At 36.4% G+C, this 21,560-nt stretch overlaps 1 protein-coding gene across 1 annotated transcript in view; it reads left to right on the top strand.

The window, feature by feature from the left end:
* The window catches only part of HDAC2 (histone deacetylase 2), a 36,972-nt gene that overhangs the window by 6,208 nt on the left and 9,204 nt on the right, over nt 1-21,560 (top strand). The window contains exons 2-8 of the mRNA XM_023650960.2: nt 10,377-10,489; nt 11,811-11,928; nt 13,563-13,637; nt 14,114-14,252; nt 17,031-17,172; nt 20,624-20,716; nt 20,797-20,905. Of these exons, the coding sequence (XP_023506728.1) occupies nt 10,377-10,489; nt 11,811-11,928; nt 13,563-13,637; nt 14,114-14,252; nt 17,031-17,172; nt 20,624-20,716; nt 20,797-20,905 (789 nt within the window). The remainder of the gene's footprint in view (nt 1-10,376; nt 10,490-11,810; nt 11,929-13,562; nt 13,638-14,113; nt 14,253-17,030; nt 17,173-20,623; nt 20,717-20,796; nt 20,906-21,560) is intronic.

Genomic DNA, 21,560 nt, shown 5'->3' with positions numbered 1-21,560 from the left:
AGGTCAGATTTAAAAGTTCAAGTGGAAGGATGTTTGTACTAGTTAATAAGTCTTATTTCCGTCCATTTCAATAGCAGCCGGCTTATACTTATTCGTGAAGTCAACTTTGGGTTCAGAAGTATCAAATGGGGTTAGAGACCCTACTGTGTGCCAGGTAGACGAGAGATTAAAGTCCCAAGAAGGAAATAAAAATCTGTTAAATAGTAAGAGAGGAGACCTTTGTGGAGTAATCAGACAAGGGAAGGCCTGAAGGAAGAGAATGGGCCAAACTGAAAAGAGTTTTCTTACATAAGAAATTGCAGACTGCAGAGGCCAAGTAGTTAGAAAGAACCTGCTGCACTTAACAGAAAGGAAGCCAAGAGGAAGACATGAGGGGACCATGGGGTGCCAGGCTGGGTAGTAAAGGGCCAGACCACACAAGACTTTGTGTTAAGAGATTTGGACTTTTATCTAGGGAGTGGAAAGCCATTGAAGGTTTTTAAGTAGAGACAACTCTTGGAAATGGAGAAAGGATGGTAAAGAGTGGTAGAATATAAGACAGAAAGCAAGAATCAAGTGTATATTGATCTACATAAAATGTAATGGTTGCAACTGATAGAAATGGACACATTTAAGAGGAGTTTTGGGAGTCAAACCAGTAGAACTTGTTGATGGATTGGAAATGGAGTTCGGGCTGGATGATGGTACAGAATAAAGGATGACTCCTAAATTTCTGGATTGCGCAGTCATGGGGCTCAATCCTGAGAGAAGAGGACTTAGGGCAGCACTCTTGTTCACTGACTTACCGAAGCACCTACACCTGCCTGGCACATGGTGGGCTCTTGATGTGTTGAATGAATGAACTTGGGAAACCCTTGATATTTAGAGGTTGGTGGAGGAGTGACTGTGGGGTAGGAGTAACACCCAGGGAAGTGTATTATGGAAGCTGAGACTTGGAATGTTTCAAGGAAGAGGAGTGGCCAGTGTGTTAAAGCTGCAGGGTGGACTAAGTCGTCTGTGGAAGCTAGAAATAGTACAGTAGCTTTTTTTGTTTTTCCCTTTGTTTCCATTTTTATATATATATTCATATAAAATCTGAGGCCTTGTTGATAAAAAGTAAGTTACTCTGATGGATTAGATAGTTTCTTTTGTTAATTTTCTTTAAATTAAAAAAGCCATAAACCTTTATTAAAAATTTGTGTTCCGTATTATGTCTGTTTCTTGTCAAGTTTGCCCTATCGTTTCTTTCTGGTGACTGTAAGTGCCATTGCTCTCCCAGTAGCTACTATTTAAGATTGGCTGAGTTGCCCTACCTGAGTTTGGATCTGACCTGTACTTGCTAGCTGTGACTTTGGCAGTATTACCTGACTTCTGCATCTCACCTTTCTTCACTATTATAAAATAGGAACAATATTAACAATACCTACATCATAGGATTATTGAGAAGATTAACGTATAACACATGTGAAGTGCTTAGAATCATACCTCTGAAAAAATTAGGAAAGAGGTGTCAAGATGGTGGCATAGGCAGACTTTGAACTCACCTCCTCCCACAGACACAACAAATTTACAGCTACTCTGGGAACAATTACACCTGGGAGAGAACTGAAAACTGAATAAAAAGAACCCCTGCAACAAGGGACAGTTTTGACTGAGGTGGAGGAGGCAGAAATTCCTTTCTGGAGAGAAAAAAAGCCACCTCCATGAACCACGGTGCTGTGTGGCCAGCTGGGAGCAATCATAATGTATGCAGCCTTCCCTAGAGGAATAGGGGGTCTGAGCAGAGGAGTGTTACTGCTATAAGCATCCTTTGGACACAGCACAGTTGAGACAAGTGTCATAATATCTGGCTTTGCTGGCTGTTAACTACAATGGGGAATACCCAAAGAAAAGCTATTGGACTTAAGGGGTGAAAAAGCTGGCTCCTAAAGGGCCCGTGGACAAATTCACCCATTTTAGAAAGCAACCTGAAATTACCAGAAAGAAAAGTACACAGTCCTTTGGTGAAAAGAGCCTCACCTGATAGGCTCTGGGTGTATCTCCGTGAGAGGTGAGACTTTTCCAGGGACTGAGAGATTGGCAGCAGCCATTATTGTGACCTGGTACAGGCCTGCTGATACAGATGCTGGCAGATGCAATTGGAGTTCTTCTGCTGGTCTGTTAACCCAGGGGTCTGCCACACCTACTAGAGCACTGATTTAATCCAGCTCAGCTAGGGCAGGCAGATGCCCTAGGGACTGGCCCCACCCAACAGCAAGCCCTCAGGCAACTTCTTCACCCTGGTGGACTGGGTGCCTGGATCCTCTGCAGGCAGGCGAGTGGATCTGCCTCTGCAGAGCAGGGCATGCATGAGGAGTGGGTACAGGGTTGCTGGATTGTGTGGGGGCCTCTGCAGTGGGGCAACTGGGTACGCTCCAGGGCATCAGGACATGTGCATGGGCCAGGACTGTGTTGATGGTGTATGTGGACCTGTGGGCCGTGGGGTTTATCAGTGGCAGAAGGACCTGTGCTTCTCAAACAGCCACGTAGGGGATCAGCCCCGCCTTCCAAAGCCTGAAACAATTGGGTGCTCCCCTGCCTGGGGCTAGCCCTACTCAGTTGCAATCCAGAGAGAGCTGACAACAATGTTGCAGGCCAGAGGCTCACAGGAATTGTAAGCACCTGAGGGTAGCAACCAGCCATGCTGGGGGTGTACTCACTTAACAGAAAAACTTCAACAGAAGTGTTCTATTAGATCTTGCAGCCAACTGTGCTGGGGCTCCCCAAACTCAATAAAGTGACTGAAGGGTCCATAGCAGCCACATGCTGCTGAGCATTACAACCAGCCTGCCAGTGGGACAGCCTAGACTCCCTGAGCACCTGCAGTAAGAGCAACCTTGCCCCAACATAAGGACACATGTAGCCCACACAGGGGTCACTCCTGGACCATTTGGAACTGGTGATGAGAGGGAAGCACACTGCTGGGCCTCATAAGGCCTCATGTAAGAGGCCACCTCTCCAAGATCAGGAGACATACTTGACCCACCTAATACATAGATGTAAGCACAGAGAAAGAGGCAAAATGGGGAGGCAAAGGAATACGTTCCAAGCAAGAGAACAGGACAAACCCCAGGAAAAGAACTAAATGAAACAGAAATAAACAATCTACCTGACAAAGAGTTCAAAGAAAAACTCATCAGGATGCTCACTGATCTTGGGAGAAGATTGCATGAACACAGTGAGAATGTCAACAAAGAATTGGAAAATATAAAAAAGAACCAATCAGAAATAAAGAATACAATACTGGAAATAAAAAATTCACTAGAAGGACTCAGTAGCAGATTAGGTGATAACAGAAGAATGGATCAACGAGCTGGACAAAAGAGGAAATCACCCAAGCTGAACAGATAAAAGAGAAAAGAATTTAAAACAACAAAAACAATCTTAGGGAACTCTGGGACAACATCAAGCGCAGTAATATTCATATTGTAGGTATCCTCGAAGGAAAAGCAAGAGACAAAGAGGCACAGAATCTATTTGAAGAAACAGTAGCTGAAAACTTTCCTAACCTGAGTAAGGAAACAGACATCCAAGTACAGGCAGCACAGAGAGCACCAAACAAGATAAACCCAAAGAGGTCCACACCAACACACATTATAATTAAAATGTCCAAAATTAAAGATAAAGAGAGAATCCTAAAAGCCACAAGAGAAAGGCAACAAGTGACATACAAAGGAAACCTCATAAGGCTGTCAGCTGACTTCTCAGCTGAAACCTTACATGCTAGGAGGGATATTTAAAGTTCTGAAAGGAAAACACCTACAGCCAAGAATGTTCTACCCAGCAAGGTAATCATTCAGAATGGAAAGAGAGTTATAGAGTTTCCCAGACAAGCAAAAATTAAAGGAGTTTATTGCCGAGAAACCAGTTTTACAAGAAGTGTTAAAGGGACTTATTTAAGTAGGAAAGAAAAGACCACAAATAGGAATAAGAAAATTAACCAAAAAAAAAAAATAACCCACAAAAGGCAATAACAACACTGGTAAAGGCAAAAATACAGTAAGGGTAGGAGATCAACCACCTATGAAGATAATATGGAGGTCAATAGACAAAAGTACTGAAATTATCTATTTTAGTGATAAGAGGATAATGGATATACACACACAAAATAGGAGGTTAGATATGATATCAGAAACATAAAATGTGAGAGGAGGGGAGCAAAAGAGTAGAGCTTTTAGAAAGAGATGAAACGAAAGAAACCATCCACTCAATACAGATTGCTATGTACAGATATATGAACTTCATGAAAGTCACAAACCAGAAACTTACAATATAAATAATTATGAGAAAGGAACCCAAACATAATACTAAAGAAAGCCGTCAAGTCGCAAGGGAAGAGAGCAGGAGAAGAAGAAAGGAACAGAGAAGAACTACTAAAGAATCCAGAAAAAAAGTAACAAAATGGCAATAAGTATCTATTTACCAGTAGCTTCTTTAAATGTCATGGACTAAATGCTCCAATCAAAAGGCATAGGGTGGCCAATTGGATTAAAAAATAAATAAACAACTGTATATATACTGCATACATGAGACACACTTTAGACCTAAAGACACTCACAAACTGAAGGTGAGGATGGGAAAAGATCATGCAAATGGCAAAGAAAAGAAAGCTATGGTAGCAGTACTTATATCAGACAAAACAGACTTTAAAACAAAAACTGTAAAAAGAGACAAAGAGGCACTCATAATGACAAAAGGAACAATCCAACAAGAGGATATAACACTTGTAAATATCTGTGCACCCAACATAGGAGCACCTAAATATATAAAGTAATTATTAACAGACATAAAAGGAAAAATAGACAGTAACACAATAATAATAGGGGACTTTAACACTCCACTTAGACCAATGGATAGATCACCCAAACAGAAGATAAGGAGACGTTGGCCTCAAACAACACATAAGACTAGATGAACTTAGTAGATATATAAAGAACATTCCATCAAAAAACTGCAGAATACACATTCTTTTCACATGCACATGGAACATTCTCCAGGATTGATCACTTATTAGCCCACAAAACAAGTCTCAATACATTTAAGATAAGATCAAAATAATACCTGGCATCTTTTCTGACCACAAAGGTATGAAACTATAGATGAACTACAGGAAAAAAATCACAAAAGCCACAAATATGTGGAGATTAAATAAAATGTTACTGAACAATGATTGTGTCAATGAAGAAATCAAAGGAGAAATCAAAAAATACCTGGAGACAAATGAAAATGAAAATACAACATGCCAAAATCTGTAGCATACAGCAAAAGCAGTTCTAAGAGGAAGTTTATAGCAATTCAGCCCTACCTCAACAAACAAGAAAAATCCCAAATAAACAATCTAACAGTTCACCTAAAGGAACTGGAAAAAGAAGAGCAAACAAAGCCCCAAATCAGCAGAAGGAAGGAAATAATAAAAATCAGAGCAGAAATAAATGAGACTAAAAAAACAATAGACAAAATCAATGAAACCAAGAGCTTGTTCTTTGAAAAGATAAACAAAATGGACAAACCTTTAGCTACACTCACCAAGAAAAAAAGAAGGCTCAAATAAATAAAACCATAAATGAAAAAGAATTACAACGGACACCTCAGAAATACAAAAGACTTCTAAGAAAATACTTTGAAAATCTGTATACCAACAAATTGGGTAATGTAGAAGAAATGGATAAATTCGTAGAATCATACAACTTTCCAAAACTGAATGAAAAAGAAATAGAGAATTTGAACAGACCACTCACAAGTAAGATCAAAACAGTAATCTAAAACCTCCTCAAAAATAAAAGTCCAGGACCAGATGGCTTCCCTGTTGAATGCTACTGAACATTCAAAGAAGACTTAATACCTGTTCTTCTCAAACTCTTCCAAAAGAAGAAAATTACAGGCCAATTTCACTGGTGAACATCAATGCAGAAATCCTCGACAAGATACTAGCGAGTCGAATACAACAATATGTTAAAAAGATCATACACTGTGATCAAATGGGATTTATTCCAGGAATGCAGGGATGCTTGAACATCTACAAATCAATCAACATGATACAACACATTAGCAAAATGAAGAATTAAAATCACACAATCGTTTCAATAAATGCAGAGAAAGCATTTGACAAGACATAGATAGCATCCGTTTATCATAAAAACTCTGGATAAAATGGGTATTGAAGGAAAGTCCCTCAACATAATAAAGGCTGTGTATGACAAGCCTGCAGCTGATACCATTCTCAGTGAAGAAAAACTGAAAGCCATCCCACTAAAAACAGGAACCAGACAAGGATGCCTGCTTTCACCACTAATTTAACATAGTATTGAAAGTCTTAGCCAGAGCAATCAGACAAGTAAAAGAAAGAAAAGGGATCCAAATTGGAAAGGAAGAAGTGAAACTGTCACTATTTGCAGATGACATGATTTTATATATAGAAAACCCTAAAGAAGCCACAAAAAAACTTTTAGAAATAATAAATGAATATAGTAAAGTGGCAGGATACAAAATCAACACAGAAAAGTCAGTTGCATTACTATACACTAGCAATGAAGTAGCAGAAAGAGAAATTAAGAATACAGTCCCATTTACAATTGCAAGAAGAATAATAAAACATCTAGGAATAAACTTAACCAAGGAGGTGAAAGATCAGTACACTGAAAACGATAAAACATTGTTGAAAGCAATTGAAGAAGACACAGAGAAATGGAAAGATATTCCATGCTCTTGGATTGGAAGAATTAACATAGTTAAAATGTCCATACTTCCTAAAGGAATCTATAGATTCAGTGCAGTCTTTATCAAAGATCCAACAACATTTTTTACAGAAATAGAACAAAGAATCCTAAAATTTATATGGAACGACAAAAGACCCTGAATAGCCAAAGGAATCCTGAGAAAAAGGAACAAAGCTGGAAGTATCACACCCTGATTTTAAAGTAGACTACAAAGCTATAGTCACCAAAACAGAATGATACTTGCACAGAAACACACACAAAGATCAATGGAACACAATTCAGAGCCCAGAAATAAACCCACACATCTCTGGACAGCTAATTTTCGACAAGGGAGCCAAGAACATACAATGGAGAAGGGAAAGTCTCTGCGGTAAATGGTATTGGGAAAACAGGACAGCCACATGCAAAAGAATGAAAGTAGACCATTATCTTACACCATACACAAAAATTAACCCGGAATGGATAAAAGACCTGAATATAGGAAATGAGACTTCTAGAAGAAAACGTAAGCAGTGCAGTCTTCGACGTTGGTCTTAGCAGCATATTTGCAAGTACGCTGTCTGACTGGGCAAGAGAAACAATAGAAAAAATGAACAAATGGGACTACATCAAACTAAGAAGCTTCTGCACAGGAAAGGAAACCATCAAGAAAATGAAAAGACAACCTAACAATGGGGAGAACATATTTGCGAACTTTATATCTGATAAAGGATTAATATCCAAAATATATAAAGAACTTGTACATCTCAACAACAAAAAAACTAACAACCCAATTAAAAAATGAGCAAAAGATCTGAACAGACGTTTCTCCAAAGAAGATATACAGATGGCCAACAAGCACATGAAAGGATGTTCAACATCATTAACTATCAGGATCATGCAAATCAAAACTACAGTGAGATATCACCTCATTCCCATCAGAATGGCAATAATTAACAAGACAGGAAATGACAAGTGTCAGATAGGATGTGGAGAGAAGAGAACCCTCATCCAGTGCTGGTGGGAGTGCACACTGTTGCAACCACTATGGAAAACAGTATGGAGATTCCTCAAAAAATTAAGAAAAGAACTACCATACAGTCCAGCAATGCCACCGCTGGGCATTTATCCAAAGAACATGGAAACACAAGTGCATAAAGATACATACACCCCTATGTTCATTGCAGCATTATTCACAATAGCAAAGACTTGGAAGCAACCTAGGTGCCCATCAAGGGACGAATGGATAAAGATGTGGTATATATGCACAATGGAATGCTACTCAGCCGTAAGAAACGATGAAGTCTGGCCGTTTGTGACAACATGGATGGACCTTGAGGGTATTATGCTAAGCAAAATAAGTCAGAGGGAGAAAGTCAAGTACCATATGATCTCACTCTTAAGTAGAAGATAGAAACAACAACAAACAGTCACATAGAGACAGAGTTTGGATTGCTGGTTACCAGAGACGGGGGCAGGGAGGAGGATGAAAGGGTGATTACGTACATGTGTCTGGTGAGGGATTGTAATTAGTCTTTGGGTGGTGAACATGATGTAATCTACACATGTATCAAAATATGATGTACACCTGAAATTTACATAATGTTATAAACCAGAGTTACTGCAGTAAAAAAAATGAACTGTAAAAATGCTGTTAAATAGAAAACTGAATGTCAGTAATTTTTATATAATCCTAAATTGTTTAAAAAAGTTATAAAAATTGCTGAAAATAAATTCTCAAAATGTAAATTATAAATGAGTAAAAAAAATCAGTGCCTCTTAGTAAGCACTCAGTAAATGTTAATTACTGTTTTCGTTGTCATTTTTTTTCAAACGCATTTGTCAGAAATTGCAACTGTACTCTCCCTTCTGTAGATTATTGGAGTCGTTCCCATTATTAGATCATTGGTGGCTTTCTGTTGGATTCTCAGTGTGTCCATAATGAGAGTATTTGATCTTAAGATATGGTAGATGTTAGAGTCGTTTCATCTTGGTAATTTTTACACAGACGGATTCAAGTTATGTGAAAATTAGAGTTTCTTTATTCTTACCCTCTTGATCTCTTTTGATAGTGATGATAACTTAGAAATACCTTCCTTGCGTTAACTTGGCTGCAGGATGCTTTGTAACTCTAGTGGGTTTCCGTATTTTAGAGTTCATTGAGATCAGGGTGCTTTCAAGGAACTGTACGTACTGCTACCTTATAGGGCAGAGCTTTATAGCAGATTCTTCCTTGGAAGATAGTTTGTTTCCTGTATTGACAGCCTCTGAATTAGGATAAGTGCAGAGGAATGTCACATGTCCCCATAGCCCTGCTTTGCTGCTTGTTTGTATGTTGTCTTAGCTCTGTTATTGGCACCTGCATTAAGAAAGGTGCCGTTTTCTTTAAATGACCGTGTATGAAAGAATTGTTTTCAGGAGAGAGCTTTTGTTGAAAATGAAAAGTCAAGTAAATTAGAGGTGTGAAACAAACAAAATCAGGTAGTAGTAGTATTAGAAACAGGCTATAAAAGTGAGGTCCATTCTGGACTACTACCAAATAATATGGAAGAGAAAAATAAAAGGTTTTGAGTTCTCACTTTCCATTAAACCAACCAAAAAAGGTGTGTATTTAGGCAAGATTTTGAAAGATTTTTCGATCCAGAAAGTGAATAAATGACATTCTTTATCCCTGGCTGTTATTGTATTAACCCATGTTGAAATGTTTGACTTCAGGTCATTAAAGGCAGTGTGCCTATCACAGCAAAATTTTGGAGTTGCTATTTAACGTCTAGAATTAGTGCTAAAAGTGATTTCTAATTTAATAAAGGTTGTTGTAAGAAGTGCCCATTACATTAGAAAAGTAGTATATATTTAACAGGCTTCCTTAACACTTTTTATTATAGAAACACTGGACCTTTACCTAGAAGTATTAATTTTATTGAAGTTTGCCAAAATCACAGATTTTCATCTACCATTATTGCTTTTAAGTAAATCTTATGCATACATTTTAAGACATTGCGGTATAAGATGTCATAAAAAGACTAGGAATTAAAACTTTTTAATCATGAAGAATGAGAAAAATACCCTTATCTTGAAAAGTGTCATGAACTATGTCATCAGAGCAAAAATTCGTTTAGGATTCAAGTGTCAGTTACCAGAATTTCTCTTAGAGACTGTAATGTGGATATAGAAGGATTTAGCCACCATGATAACCAACTGTAAAGGATTTCTGGGATGTCAATCATCCAAGAAATGATATTTGCTATAATATTTTTAAATCATACCAGTGAAACTCAGAGAATTTAACTTAAGCATTGAATTTGCCAGGGAATGCTAAAAGCAGGTATCTCTTTAAGGAACAAAAACTACATTTTTAAGTAAAGAGTATTTTATTTGGGCTCATCCTAGATAAAAAAAATTTTGGCAAACTGAAAATCAGAAAAGCTTGCTTGCCTTCATCTGTAAATAAATATGATGTATTACTGGAGTCATTGGCATGTGAAAGGGTGCGTAGTGTCTTGGTTTTCTTTTATCGTTTGAAAGTTGCAAAATCTAAAATCATTAAGATTTTAAGTCAATCTTACTTAGGGGGTAATTGCCTTCTAATGATGAACATAAATTTAGGTAGTTCATGAAGATTCTCTTGTCTGTATTGTTCAGTTTCTCTCTTTTCTGTTTTAGGTGATATTGGAAATTATTATTATGGACAGGGTCATCCCATGAAACCTCATAGAATCCGCATGACCCATAACTTGCTGCTAAATTATGGCTTATATAGAAAAATGGAAATATACGTGAGTATACCTTTTGGTAAATATTCACTGATTTTTTTTTTTTAAATTATTACTTTGAAAGTCTGCTTATTACTTCCCTTGGAGTGCTTTTAGCAGATGAAAAGTCTTGAAGAAAACAGAAACTCCTCTTATGTTTTATTCTTCAGAGAAAACTGAGAGCGTGGGAGCTGTAGCTTCTTTTCCCTTTTCTTACAACCATTTTTAGAGCAGTTTCCCCTACCCTGGGTTTCACATTTCTGGAGACAACTCAGTTTAGCATACTCAATATTTTTGTTAGAATAATTGTTGGCCTGTGTATGCTGCTGAAGAGTTGACCTGGGACTGTTACAAAAGAATTCTACAGAAAATTAATCTGACAAATATTTATTGGCATATGGAACACTGTGTTAGTGGGCAAGCAAAGTACAAATAACACACAGTCATTCATCACTTAACGATAGGGCTACATTCTGAGAAATGCATCATTAGGCAATTTCATTGTTCTGCAAAGATCAGAGCGTACTTAGGCAAACCTAGATGCTGTAGACTACTACACACCTAGGCTATATGGTACTAATCTTATGAGACCACCATTATATGTGGGGTCTGTTGTTGACTGCGACATTGTATGCAGTGTATGACTGTATGAGATACAACAACTGCCTTAAATGTTTTTGAAGATAAAGATGGGAGTATATATAAATAGATACAAGACACAACATTTCTTATATATTTGGGGAGAAAAGAAGGACTTGAAGCAGTTAACAATGTTGGGCAATGTATGTGAGTTATTTTCTTTCAGATACAGACATTTAGAGAAGAGGAGGAGTTGGATAAGACTCAGCAAGCCTTGTGGAAGAAGTATGTCATAAATGAAATTGTGCTGTTCAGAATAAGGATGATTAGGATAGGCGAGGGCACAGGAAGAGAGCTCATGAACAGAGACTTACAGTGGAGAATGAGTCTTCATCCTGGAAGGTCGTCAATGAAGTCACTGAGTATACAGCAGGTTTATCATGGAAAATGAGAGAAAGGGTTTATGAACATTGATTTGACTTTATAAAGGTTGACCTATTTCCACTAAAATAAAAGGAATGATTAATTCATAGTTGGTCTTAGACCTGTCTAATGCTTTTAAAGGAGTGTGAATTAGCTTTGGAATTGATTACTGTTTCCTAAAACACATGGATAAGTTTGGATTACCTGTGAAATTTATCTGTTTTGTTCTGGCAGACCTAGATCGTTTGAGAGGACTGCTATGAGAAATTGTATACTTTGTATTTGAAAATTCTGATATAACCAGTTGTAATTCCACAATTCTGACATTTGTTTTTCTTCACAGAGGCCCCATAAAGCCACTGCTGAAGAAATGACAAAATACCACAGTGATGAGTACATCAAATTTCTCCGTTCAATAAGACCAGATAACATGTCTGAGTATAGTAAGCAGATGCAGAGATGTACGTTTCTACTATTGCTAAGTAGAAATGAGTATTTTTAGAAGCTTATAATTAGAGTTATCCAAAGCCAGGTCTTTTTTCTGACCTAAAATATTATTTTAATTATTTATTGATTTGAAAAGTCAATGTAACAGCACTAAAGCTGCTTAAAAAGGGAACAACCTACCTGAAGCCTGTTGATCTGCCAAAGTGCCAGAGTCCTTTGGATGTTCCTCTGCTCTTTGTTTTGGTCCCATGTTGTCTTTGGGATAATGGATATTGATAGGGAGACCTCACTCCCCTGCTTTAAAAAATCTTTAGACTTTGATCGGCCTTAGCCTAGTGTGTATACCTTGTCTTCTCTATGTGTGCTTTGGTTAATCTGGACTGTCATACATATGATCTCTGTTCCCTTTGCTGTGATATTCATGAGGCTTTTCATTCTCTTCTACATGGTGTTCTCTTTTATAGATAAAAAGTATTTTATTATTAGAGATTGGTTTGCTTGGAGGTGGAATACAAAATGTCATCCTAAAATGATGGGAACAGTGTCTTTTAAAGCTCGATACTGGAGTTCATTCTCATCATTGTTTTCATTGGTGGGCTTCAGTGATGATTTTAAAGAGTTTCAATAATACTAAACTAAGTGTAGTTGCTAGATATCTCTTATATTCATAGGGCTTCATGTACCTTTCTACCATGGATTATCTAATTTGATTTAATAAAATACTGTAACATAAACAAAATAGGTATTATTTAGCCCTGTATTTTCAATAGAGATTCAGACTTAAATTAAGAAATGGATAGCCTAGGGCAAATGAATGAATTAGTGTTGATTTAAGACTTACATAATACTGAATTGTAATAAGATTATGATCATATCTGAGCAGTAAGAAACTAAATTTATTCATTATAGTGCTGATAAATGAAGAGTGTACAAAGCTATATAAAATAGTGACCATATTCTTGAAGAAGTTATAATTTGGAGAGACTGAGAATGGATTATATACGTCAGTGTCTCTTTCATTCTCTCTTTACTAAGGAACTAAATAGCTGTGGTGTCTCATATATCTGTATGTGTCGTTTCCTTGTGCCATAAGTACTCCTTCCTTCTCTACCTTTGCTATCATGAACCTGGTTAATTCTTGCCATCTTTCAGGATCGAGGTTAACCATGGGCATAGGCAACCAGCTGTTATATCTTCTTAGCACTCACTAAAATACATTTCAAGGTTATAGACATTCTGTGTACTTGAGAAGTTTTAAAGAAAGTAAATCATAAAGCAGTTGAAGTTAAAATTTTTAGAATTGTGATTAATTTATTAATGTATATTTAAAGAGAAATGCCTAGAAAAAGTAATTCTATATTTTAATTAAATAAAATATTTCAGTAGCTATTCATTTCTTGTTAATAGAGCAGAGATATTCCATAAATACTCCTGATAAAATTTGGTGGTGGTAATTCACATATAACACTTTAATTACCTTGGATAAAATCATGTTAGATTATTAAATTGAAGACTTTAGATTACTGCTGTGGTGTGTGTTTTATGATTGCATCAAGCAAAAAAGTATTTGTGGGAAATAGTTTCTGTAAGCAAAAGCTTTCATTAGTTCACAGAATAGATTGAAATTAATGAAATGCATCTTCCACAGTTAATGTTGGAGAGGATTGTCCAGTGTTTGATGGACTCTTTGAGTTTTGTCAGCTTTCCACTGGTGGCTCAGTTGGTAAGCATCCTGATTCGGTCACATTTAAAAGTTGATTTAAATGAGGTGTATATCTTTTGGGTTATTTGATTAAAGCAAAAGTTTTAATGGTGGTGGATTTTGATAACAAAAAATTAGTATATTTATAGTAGAGTACGATTTTAAAACCCATGTTTTATGATTATAACGACTCAAATCTTTTTCTTTCTAGTTTCTTGATTCTGTTGCGTTTTCACTGAGAGACTTCTTTTGCTTCCATCTCTTCTAGCTACCTTGTTACTTCCACTTTCTGTAGGTATTCTTACTAATCAGATCACAGCTATAGGAAAATATGTATCTAAGGATAAACTGTTAGTGCCCTAGACAATGATTCTTACCTTTTATGATTTAAAGTCTTTTGCTTATGCATGGCATACTCTTTCCTCTAGGGCTTTTGTCTAGTTACACTAATTTTTTATTTTAAACATTTTAAAAGTCTATCCTGTCTTGTTTCTTAGCTGGGGCTGTGAAGTTAAACCGACAACAAACTGATATGGCTGTTAATTGGGCTGGAGGATTACATCACGCTAAGAAATCAGAAGCGTCGGGGTTCTGTTATGTTAATGATATTGTGCTTGCCATCCTTGAGTTACTAAAGTAAGTTAATGTGTTGATATTTTCCCTATGAAAAAGTGTTTTAATTAGAACAAAAATCTATAGCTCTTTTAAAAAATATAAAATAAATGATAGGTTAAAAATAGTGGTGAATCTTCTATGGATTCATTACAAACTATTGTAGAAATACAGGAAATATGCCCACTTTTTGGGTTGTTAAGGATGAGAAATGCATATAAATTTTTTAAAGTCCCATTAAGTATCCTTTTAAAAAATATTAGAGGTAGTTTGGCAACTTGGATTTGAGTTAGTTTCCACTAATGAAAAATGACATGACCCTGCAAGTTTATGCTCTAACATTTTGTAAGTTTGTAAGGTTTGAAGGCAAAAATTTCAAACCTGTATTAAAGGAATTTTGTTTACCTGTTGAATGAGTCTAGCTAACTGCCTAGCTTCCACATGGAATGGGGCTTTGTTCTCTACTAATGGATATAATTATCTCTGAGTTGCTAAAGGAGCTATTTTTAAAGTTGTCTGACTGCAGTTTGAGAGAGATCTATAGAAGTAATTGTGAATTTGGAGATTTACAAAGATAGATATTTTTTTACCATCATCATTTGTAACACATCTTAGCAGTTTCCACATCAGACTATAGTGAATTAGTGTTTAGTCGACTTTGTTTTTGCCTGTAGTTATTCCATGCATACTATTTAAAAAGGTTAATTTTTCAGTCACTTAAAATTTGGTATTGACTCAAACAGCTGAGCTGTGTCAGTTGACTAATAGAGAGCCAAGGAAAACCACTAGAAATCGTTTGCCTTGTTTTTTTTATTGAGATCTTATTGGCTTGTAACGTTTTGTAAATTTCAGGCATACATTATTCTATTTCAGTTTCTGTGTAGACTGCATTGTGTTCACCATCAACAGTCTAGTTTGTATCTGTCACCATACCTATGTGCTCCTTTACCTCTTTTACCCTCCCCTCTGGTAACTACTAATCTGTTTTTAAGTGTGTGTTTGTCTTCCACATATGAGTGAAATCCTATGACATTTGTCTTTTTCTGTCGGACTTATTTTGCTTAGCATAATAACCTCAAGGTCTGTCCATCTCGCAAGTGGCACAATTTTGTCCTTTTTTATGGCTGAGTAGTATTCCATTGTGTGTATATATATCATGTCTTTATCCATCCGTTGGTGGGCATTTGGGTTGCCTCCCCATCTTGGCTATTGTGAATAATGCTGTGATGAACATAGGGGTGCGTAGATCTTTTAAAGATTTTTTTTTAAATTGCTTTTTCTCCCCAAATCCCCCCAATACATAGCTGTATATTTTAGTTGTGTGTCCTTCTATTTGTGGCATGTAGGATGCCTCCTCAACATGGCCTGATGTGTAGTGCCGTGTCCACGTCCAGGATCCAAACTGGCAAAAACCCTGGGCCACCAAAGTGGAGCGCGTGAACTTAACCGCTCAGCCACAGGGCCGGCCCCCATAGATCTTTTTGAATTACTGATTTCATGTTCTTTAATACCCATTAGTGGGATATAGCTGGGTCATATTATGTTTCTATTTTTAGTTTAAAATTAAAAATCTTTTGCCTTGTTTTTTAATTCATTATTGATGTTGGTTCCTGTGTCTATACCTCTGAGCAACACTTTTTGTGCACATGCTATAATACTCTTAAGTTAATTTCTCTGGACAACTTCCACTGGTGCAAACGTGATTTAATTAATTCTTGGTAAGCAGCTTATGAGCCATCAGAAACTTATTTTGCTCACAGCTTTATATTTGTTTTTATGAAGAAGTGCTGCTATGATGAGACATTCTGCTTTTTATTTTCTAAGTTTTCCAAATGTTGCTTTCCTGTGAGTTGAGAATATTCTTATAAGTGCTTAGTCTGGTAATGTCAGCTTGTATTCTTTTAATACAGCTGTGGTGTCATTGTAAAATAAACACAGTGCTCTGTGTTTATTCAATTCAGTAACATTCCTCACTTCACTGTGCCTTAAAAGGTTGACATTTGAAGTTCAGTTTCCTTTTTTCTTGTTTTGACATGGGTATACACTGGTGGTAAGATGTTCCTATATGGTGGTACGTGTGGCCCTTAAAATGTATTCGTGTTATAACTGTGTCTTTGTGATTTGTAGTGTTCCAAGCAGTGCTAAGTCATGAGAGTACCACATGATTTGTCACAACTACCCAACCCTGCAGTTAAAGTACAAAAGAGGCTGTAGACAATATGTAAACAAATGACCGTGGCCATGTTTCAATCACACTTTATTTGTGGACATTGAAATTTGAATTTCATTTAATTGTCACATATCATGCATGAAATATTCTTGTTTTAACTGATTTTATGTTTCAGCAATTTAAAAATATAAAAATATTCTTACCTTTAAAGGCTGTACAAAAAGAGGCTATTGGCTTAATTGGGACTATGGACTGTAGATTGCCAAACCCTATTTTATATATTGAAGATGTACTAGAAAAGTGTTTTAAAGTAACAATCTTAAGGATGGTGTAATCTTCAGTTGTTGATATATAGAAATATGTACTGTTCCTAAAGCATATACAATAGGCCAGATTTCATGGAAAGAGTAAATGCATTTTCTTGCCTAGATTGGGCCTAAAGGGAAGTTTTAAAGGTCTAAGGCTCAAACTGTAACAGCAGATGTTTGGATGGTCTCTTAGGCTGGAAGTAAAGTAAAAAGGGGGCTTAAACATCCTGGAATGCGAGAGATCAAAAATAGGTTTCTTGAATCTATGGTGGTTTCTTCCCATCTTGAGACCTTTTAAAAACTTACTTATGGCTTTGTTTTCAGGTATCATCAGAGAGTCTTATATATTGATATTGATATTCATCATGGTGATGGTGTTGAAGAAGCTTTTTATACAACAGATCGTGTTATGACTGTATCATTCCATAAATATGGGGAATACTTTCCTGGAACAGGAGACTTAAGGGTAAGACTGAATTCTGTCTGAATAAGTATTATGAGATTAACTGAGGAGGCTAGTAATACTATACCTGAACTGATATTTTTTCTGAGTCATTAATTTGAAACCTGTATGCAAAATTGAGTCATTTTATATGCTGTAATATCTGCTAGAATTCGCTTTTGCTGACTAAGCAAAAGTTAGTGAGAACTTAAAGGACTTTCTTTTGCTCACCTCTTTGGTTGAATAAATATTTTTGAACATCCACAAAGCGTGAAGCAGTTGTCTCGATGTTCTGTTTGAATCTTCAAAACCTACTTAATGTAGCCTATGTTGCTGAAGATTGGTGGAATAAAATAATTGACTAAGTCTCTCTCTCTCTCTCTGTTTTTTTTTTTCCTGAGGAAGATTGGCCCTGAACTAACATCCATTGCCAGTCTTCCTCTTTTTGCTTGAGGAAGATTGTCCCTGAGCTAACAGCTGTGCCAGTCTTCCTCTTTTTTCTCTGTGGGATGCCGTTACAGCATGGCTTGATGAGCAGTGTGTAGGTCCACGCCTGGGATCTGAACCACTGAACCCTGGCCGCTGAAGTGGGGCGTGCCAACTTAACTACTTCACCATCAGGATGGCCCATGACTAAGTCTTTTTTAGGTTCTTGTGTCTGCCCTCCTTTTATGATTTTTTTGATTTAATAGGTTTAATTTTTATCTTTTTCTTAGGCCTCTGAAATTTGTAATATGTATCATTTGAGGAGAGAAAGAATACTTGCCTGCCTGTTACTTTAAGTGCATTTATTTCTATTATATTTCTGTTATCTTCTTCCATTTGGTGCTTCTGTATTTTATGAATGTAAGAACCATGTTCAAATTCTGTTTCTATAAACTTCCGGAAGTTTTTTTGCTTCACTAGAGTTTTTTTTTAAACTATATGCATCTTGAAGTTTATTCAGAAATTTAAACAGCTATTTTTAATTGAGCCTGGATCATATGGGAGGTTTCTCTTAACATGGAATTCAACATTAGTTCTAAACTGTTTTGTTCAGGTTATTTTTCAGATCTGTGCTATGTCATCATAATTACTTAGCAATCGGAAGTTTAGAGGGGCCTTCAAGTCTTCAAATGTGTGACTCTTGTGTATTTGGCCACAAGGTGGTGCTCTTTCTCTAGGAATTGTGATGGTGAAACCATTCTTATAGATGGGTAGGAGGTCAGTTGTTTAATTTATCTCAGTTTAAATTATGTGGCTTTCAAAATTGCAAATTTACATTTTCAGTTGCTTGCCACTTATCTCCTTCAGTGCCCTTCCCCACTTGGTCTTATCTTACAGACCAGTGGTTCTCAGAGTATGATTCTGAAGCTAGCAGAATCTGTACTACCTGCAAACTTGTCCTAGCGTATATTTTCAGGCCGCAGAAGCTCTGAGTGATTCTGCACACTGAAGTTTGAGAAGCACTGCTCTATATCAGTAGAATTCTTTGTCTACAAGCATTGTACCTCAGTGGAAATTAAGCAAAAGCCTTCTCAGCTTTAAGCATAAAGAAAGGAAATGTCTTTGCAAAATAATTCTAATTAATCTCAGAAATGGAGAATGGAGGCCTCTGTTTTCATTTCTGACAGTATTATGATTGTTTGAAGTTGTTGGAAAATATTGGAGAATGCGTGTTTTAGAAAGACTTGAGAATGACTTTCACGTCAGTTAAATGAGGAATGATTTTTTCCTCACTTAAGATTTTATACTCACTGTATGAAATGTCATTGTAATCTTTTCCCTTTGGATATTATGAAGGTGTCCTCACATTTTGTAAGGAAACTACAATCAGTCATTATATTATATGTGTAGTTGTATTTAGACTTTCATGAGTCTCCTGTGTATCTTTGGATGTTAGTTTAATAAACGTTCCCTTTTCTACCTGACAATTTGTTTGGAATCAGAAAGGAAGGCTGCTCTGAGCTTAGATCATTGTTAAAACTGTGCTTGCATTTCTAGATCAGTAGTCTAGGTGGAAGAGAGAAAACAAAGTGTGATAAAGTAGCAGTTGTGGAATAAGAAATGAACGAGATAAAGCTTGGTCCAACCAGGGCAGCAGCTCTGAGTTGCCAGCCTTTAGCTAGAATGACAAGTGCTGACCAGCTTCCTGTATTCTGAAATCTTAGTGTCAAAGTATGTTCCTACTGTGTTTGTAGTGTAGGAGTCTAGGGATTCACAGTACTTTATCCATGCTTGTATAGTTTGTATTTAATTGTATATAAAAACTTAGATTTCTTTTAAGAAAAATTGTGAGGGGAAGTGTGTGATTTCCACTTCCTTTTTCTTCATTGAAAGTTGGGTCATAATAACTCTAATATTGAAGGGTGAACTATGCTTTTTAAATAATGGATTTAAGCTGAGATCATTCCATGAGAGATAAGGGGAGAACTTGTACGAGTGTTAGTAATCCTGAAGATTCATATATATTGAGACATTATAATTTAAAACACATAATCAGTTACCCACATTCCCTTGGTGTTGCAGTTAAAATACTATGTTGTAGAAATGTTTCTCCTGTACCATCTCTTCTAGGGATATACACATATATCTCTCTCTATATACACACACACACAGAGATACATATACACACATACATACATACAGATACACATGCATAGTATACATACATAAATATATGTGTATTAAGTGCGTGTGTAGCTGGAACCCAGCTCTTAATTTCCCCTTTGCTTCTTTTGGGAGATATTAATGCCTAGAGTAGTACTTATTCAACAAGTAGAAACAATATTTATTTCAAGCCCAGTTAGAGAACAGATTTCGATGTTTTAGTCTACAGCTGTTAAAACTTGAAGAAGTCTGTGTTTTTCTTTCATCATAAGTAAACTCACACCAGATTGTGAGCCACAAGAAGGATTGTGCATTACGAAGACAATTGTCCTGCAAGGTTCTTTGACTCAGAGTGTATATTTTTACAATTTTACATATAAAGTTGTCATATATTGTTTATGATGAATTTCTTGGGTTAATGTGTCTGGTCATGTGCTGCTTAACAATAAGGACACCTTCTGAGAAATACTTCTTCAGGCGATTTTGTTATCGTGCGAAGGTCACAGAGTATACTTACACAAACCTAGATGGTATAGCTACCGCACCCCGAGCTGTATGGTACTGATATTAGGGGACCACACTTGTATGTGCAGTCTGTCGTTGACCAAAGCGTCACATGGCACGTGACTGTAACTTGATAGCCTTTAACTTTATTTCAAATTTCTTTTCTCCCAAAATAATCATTACAAATTAATTGGAACTGGTTCTTTTCAGCTTTATAAGCAGTCTATAAATATGCACTTAACCTGTATTATTTCCTTTCTCAACCTACAAGGTGAATTCAGAATTGGGTTTTGTTATCTTTTAATCTTTTAAAAATATTTTCATAGATATGTCAGAACTTTTTATTATGAACCATTCTCTAAGGTCTATTTATATATTTTAGGATATTGGTGCAGGAAAAGGCAAATACTATGCTGTGAATTTTCCAATGAGAGATGGCATAGATGATGAGTCATATGGGCAGATATTTAAGCCTGTAAGTATTATTATTTTCAAAATCAAAATGGAATTTTCAAGTGTTTTGGAGCTAACAGACGCTTGTTACCTTGTGCGCAGATTATCTCGAAAGTGATGGAGATGTACCAGCCCAGTGCCGTGGTGCTGCAGTGCGGCGCCGACTCGCTGTCCGGGGACAGGCTGGGCTGCTTCAATCTCACGGTCAAAGGTAGGCACTTTAAAGGGGGATATTCCCAGAAAAACTTGTTTTTTCTTCTGAAAAACTTCCCATAAAAGTTGTCATTGTAACTTTTTGCCTACTATTTTAACACAGAATTGTGTTTTTGTGTTTTTCATGGGTTTTTGTTGTATGTATGTATGTATTCAGAATTGGTTTTAGTGACTACAGTTAGTCTTGTTTCAATAAATTGGGTCTTTTTTATTTTGTCAAATTTATGTACACATTCACACATGAATAGTTTTATGAGGCTTGTTGCAATCCCAACCAAGGCCACTATTTTCAGTTGATTTATTTTGCTATTTTTCTTCTCGAAATAACATGAAAACTTTGTTACTTTGAGTTTTTAATTTTTAGCCTTGTATCTTTACTTCCCATTATGAAAGAGGAGAGATTTAGCTTTTTTTCACCACTTTGTCCCCAATACACCCACACACCCTGCCAATGCCTCCATTTTTGCAATATAAATCTGGTATTTATGCCAGAGTTTTGGTTGTGGTACTCAGTGTTTACAGCATCATCAATGACATTAACGCACGTTTTAGCTTATCTGACTTTTCTTTATTGCATAACTTGTTTTCTTGTCCAGTCTTTTCATTTACTCAGTTTTCTCTTCACTCATTACTTATACCCCCAGTGTCTGAAT

The sequence above is a fragment of the Equus caballus genome, chromosome 10 (assembly GCF_041296265.1).
Source record: "Equus caballus isolate H_3958 breed thoroughbred chromosome 10, TB-T2T, whole genome shotgun sequence".
Lineage (NCBI taxonomy): Eukaryota > Metazoa > Chordata > Mammalia > Perissodactyla > Equidae > Equus > Equus caballus.
This window is presented reverse-complemented; position numbering and strand designations above follow the sequence as displayed.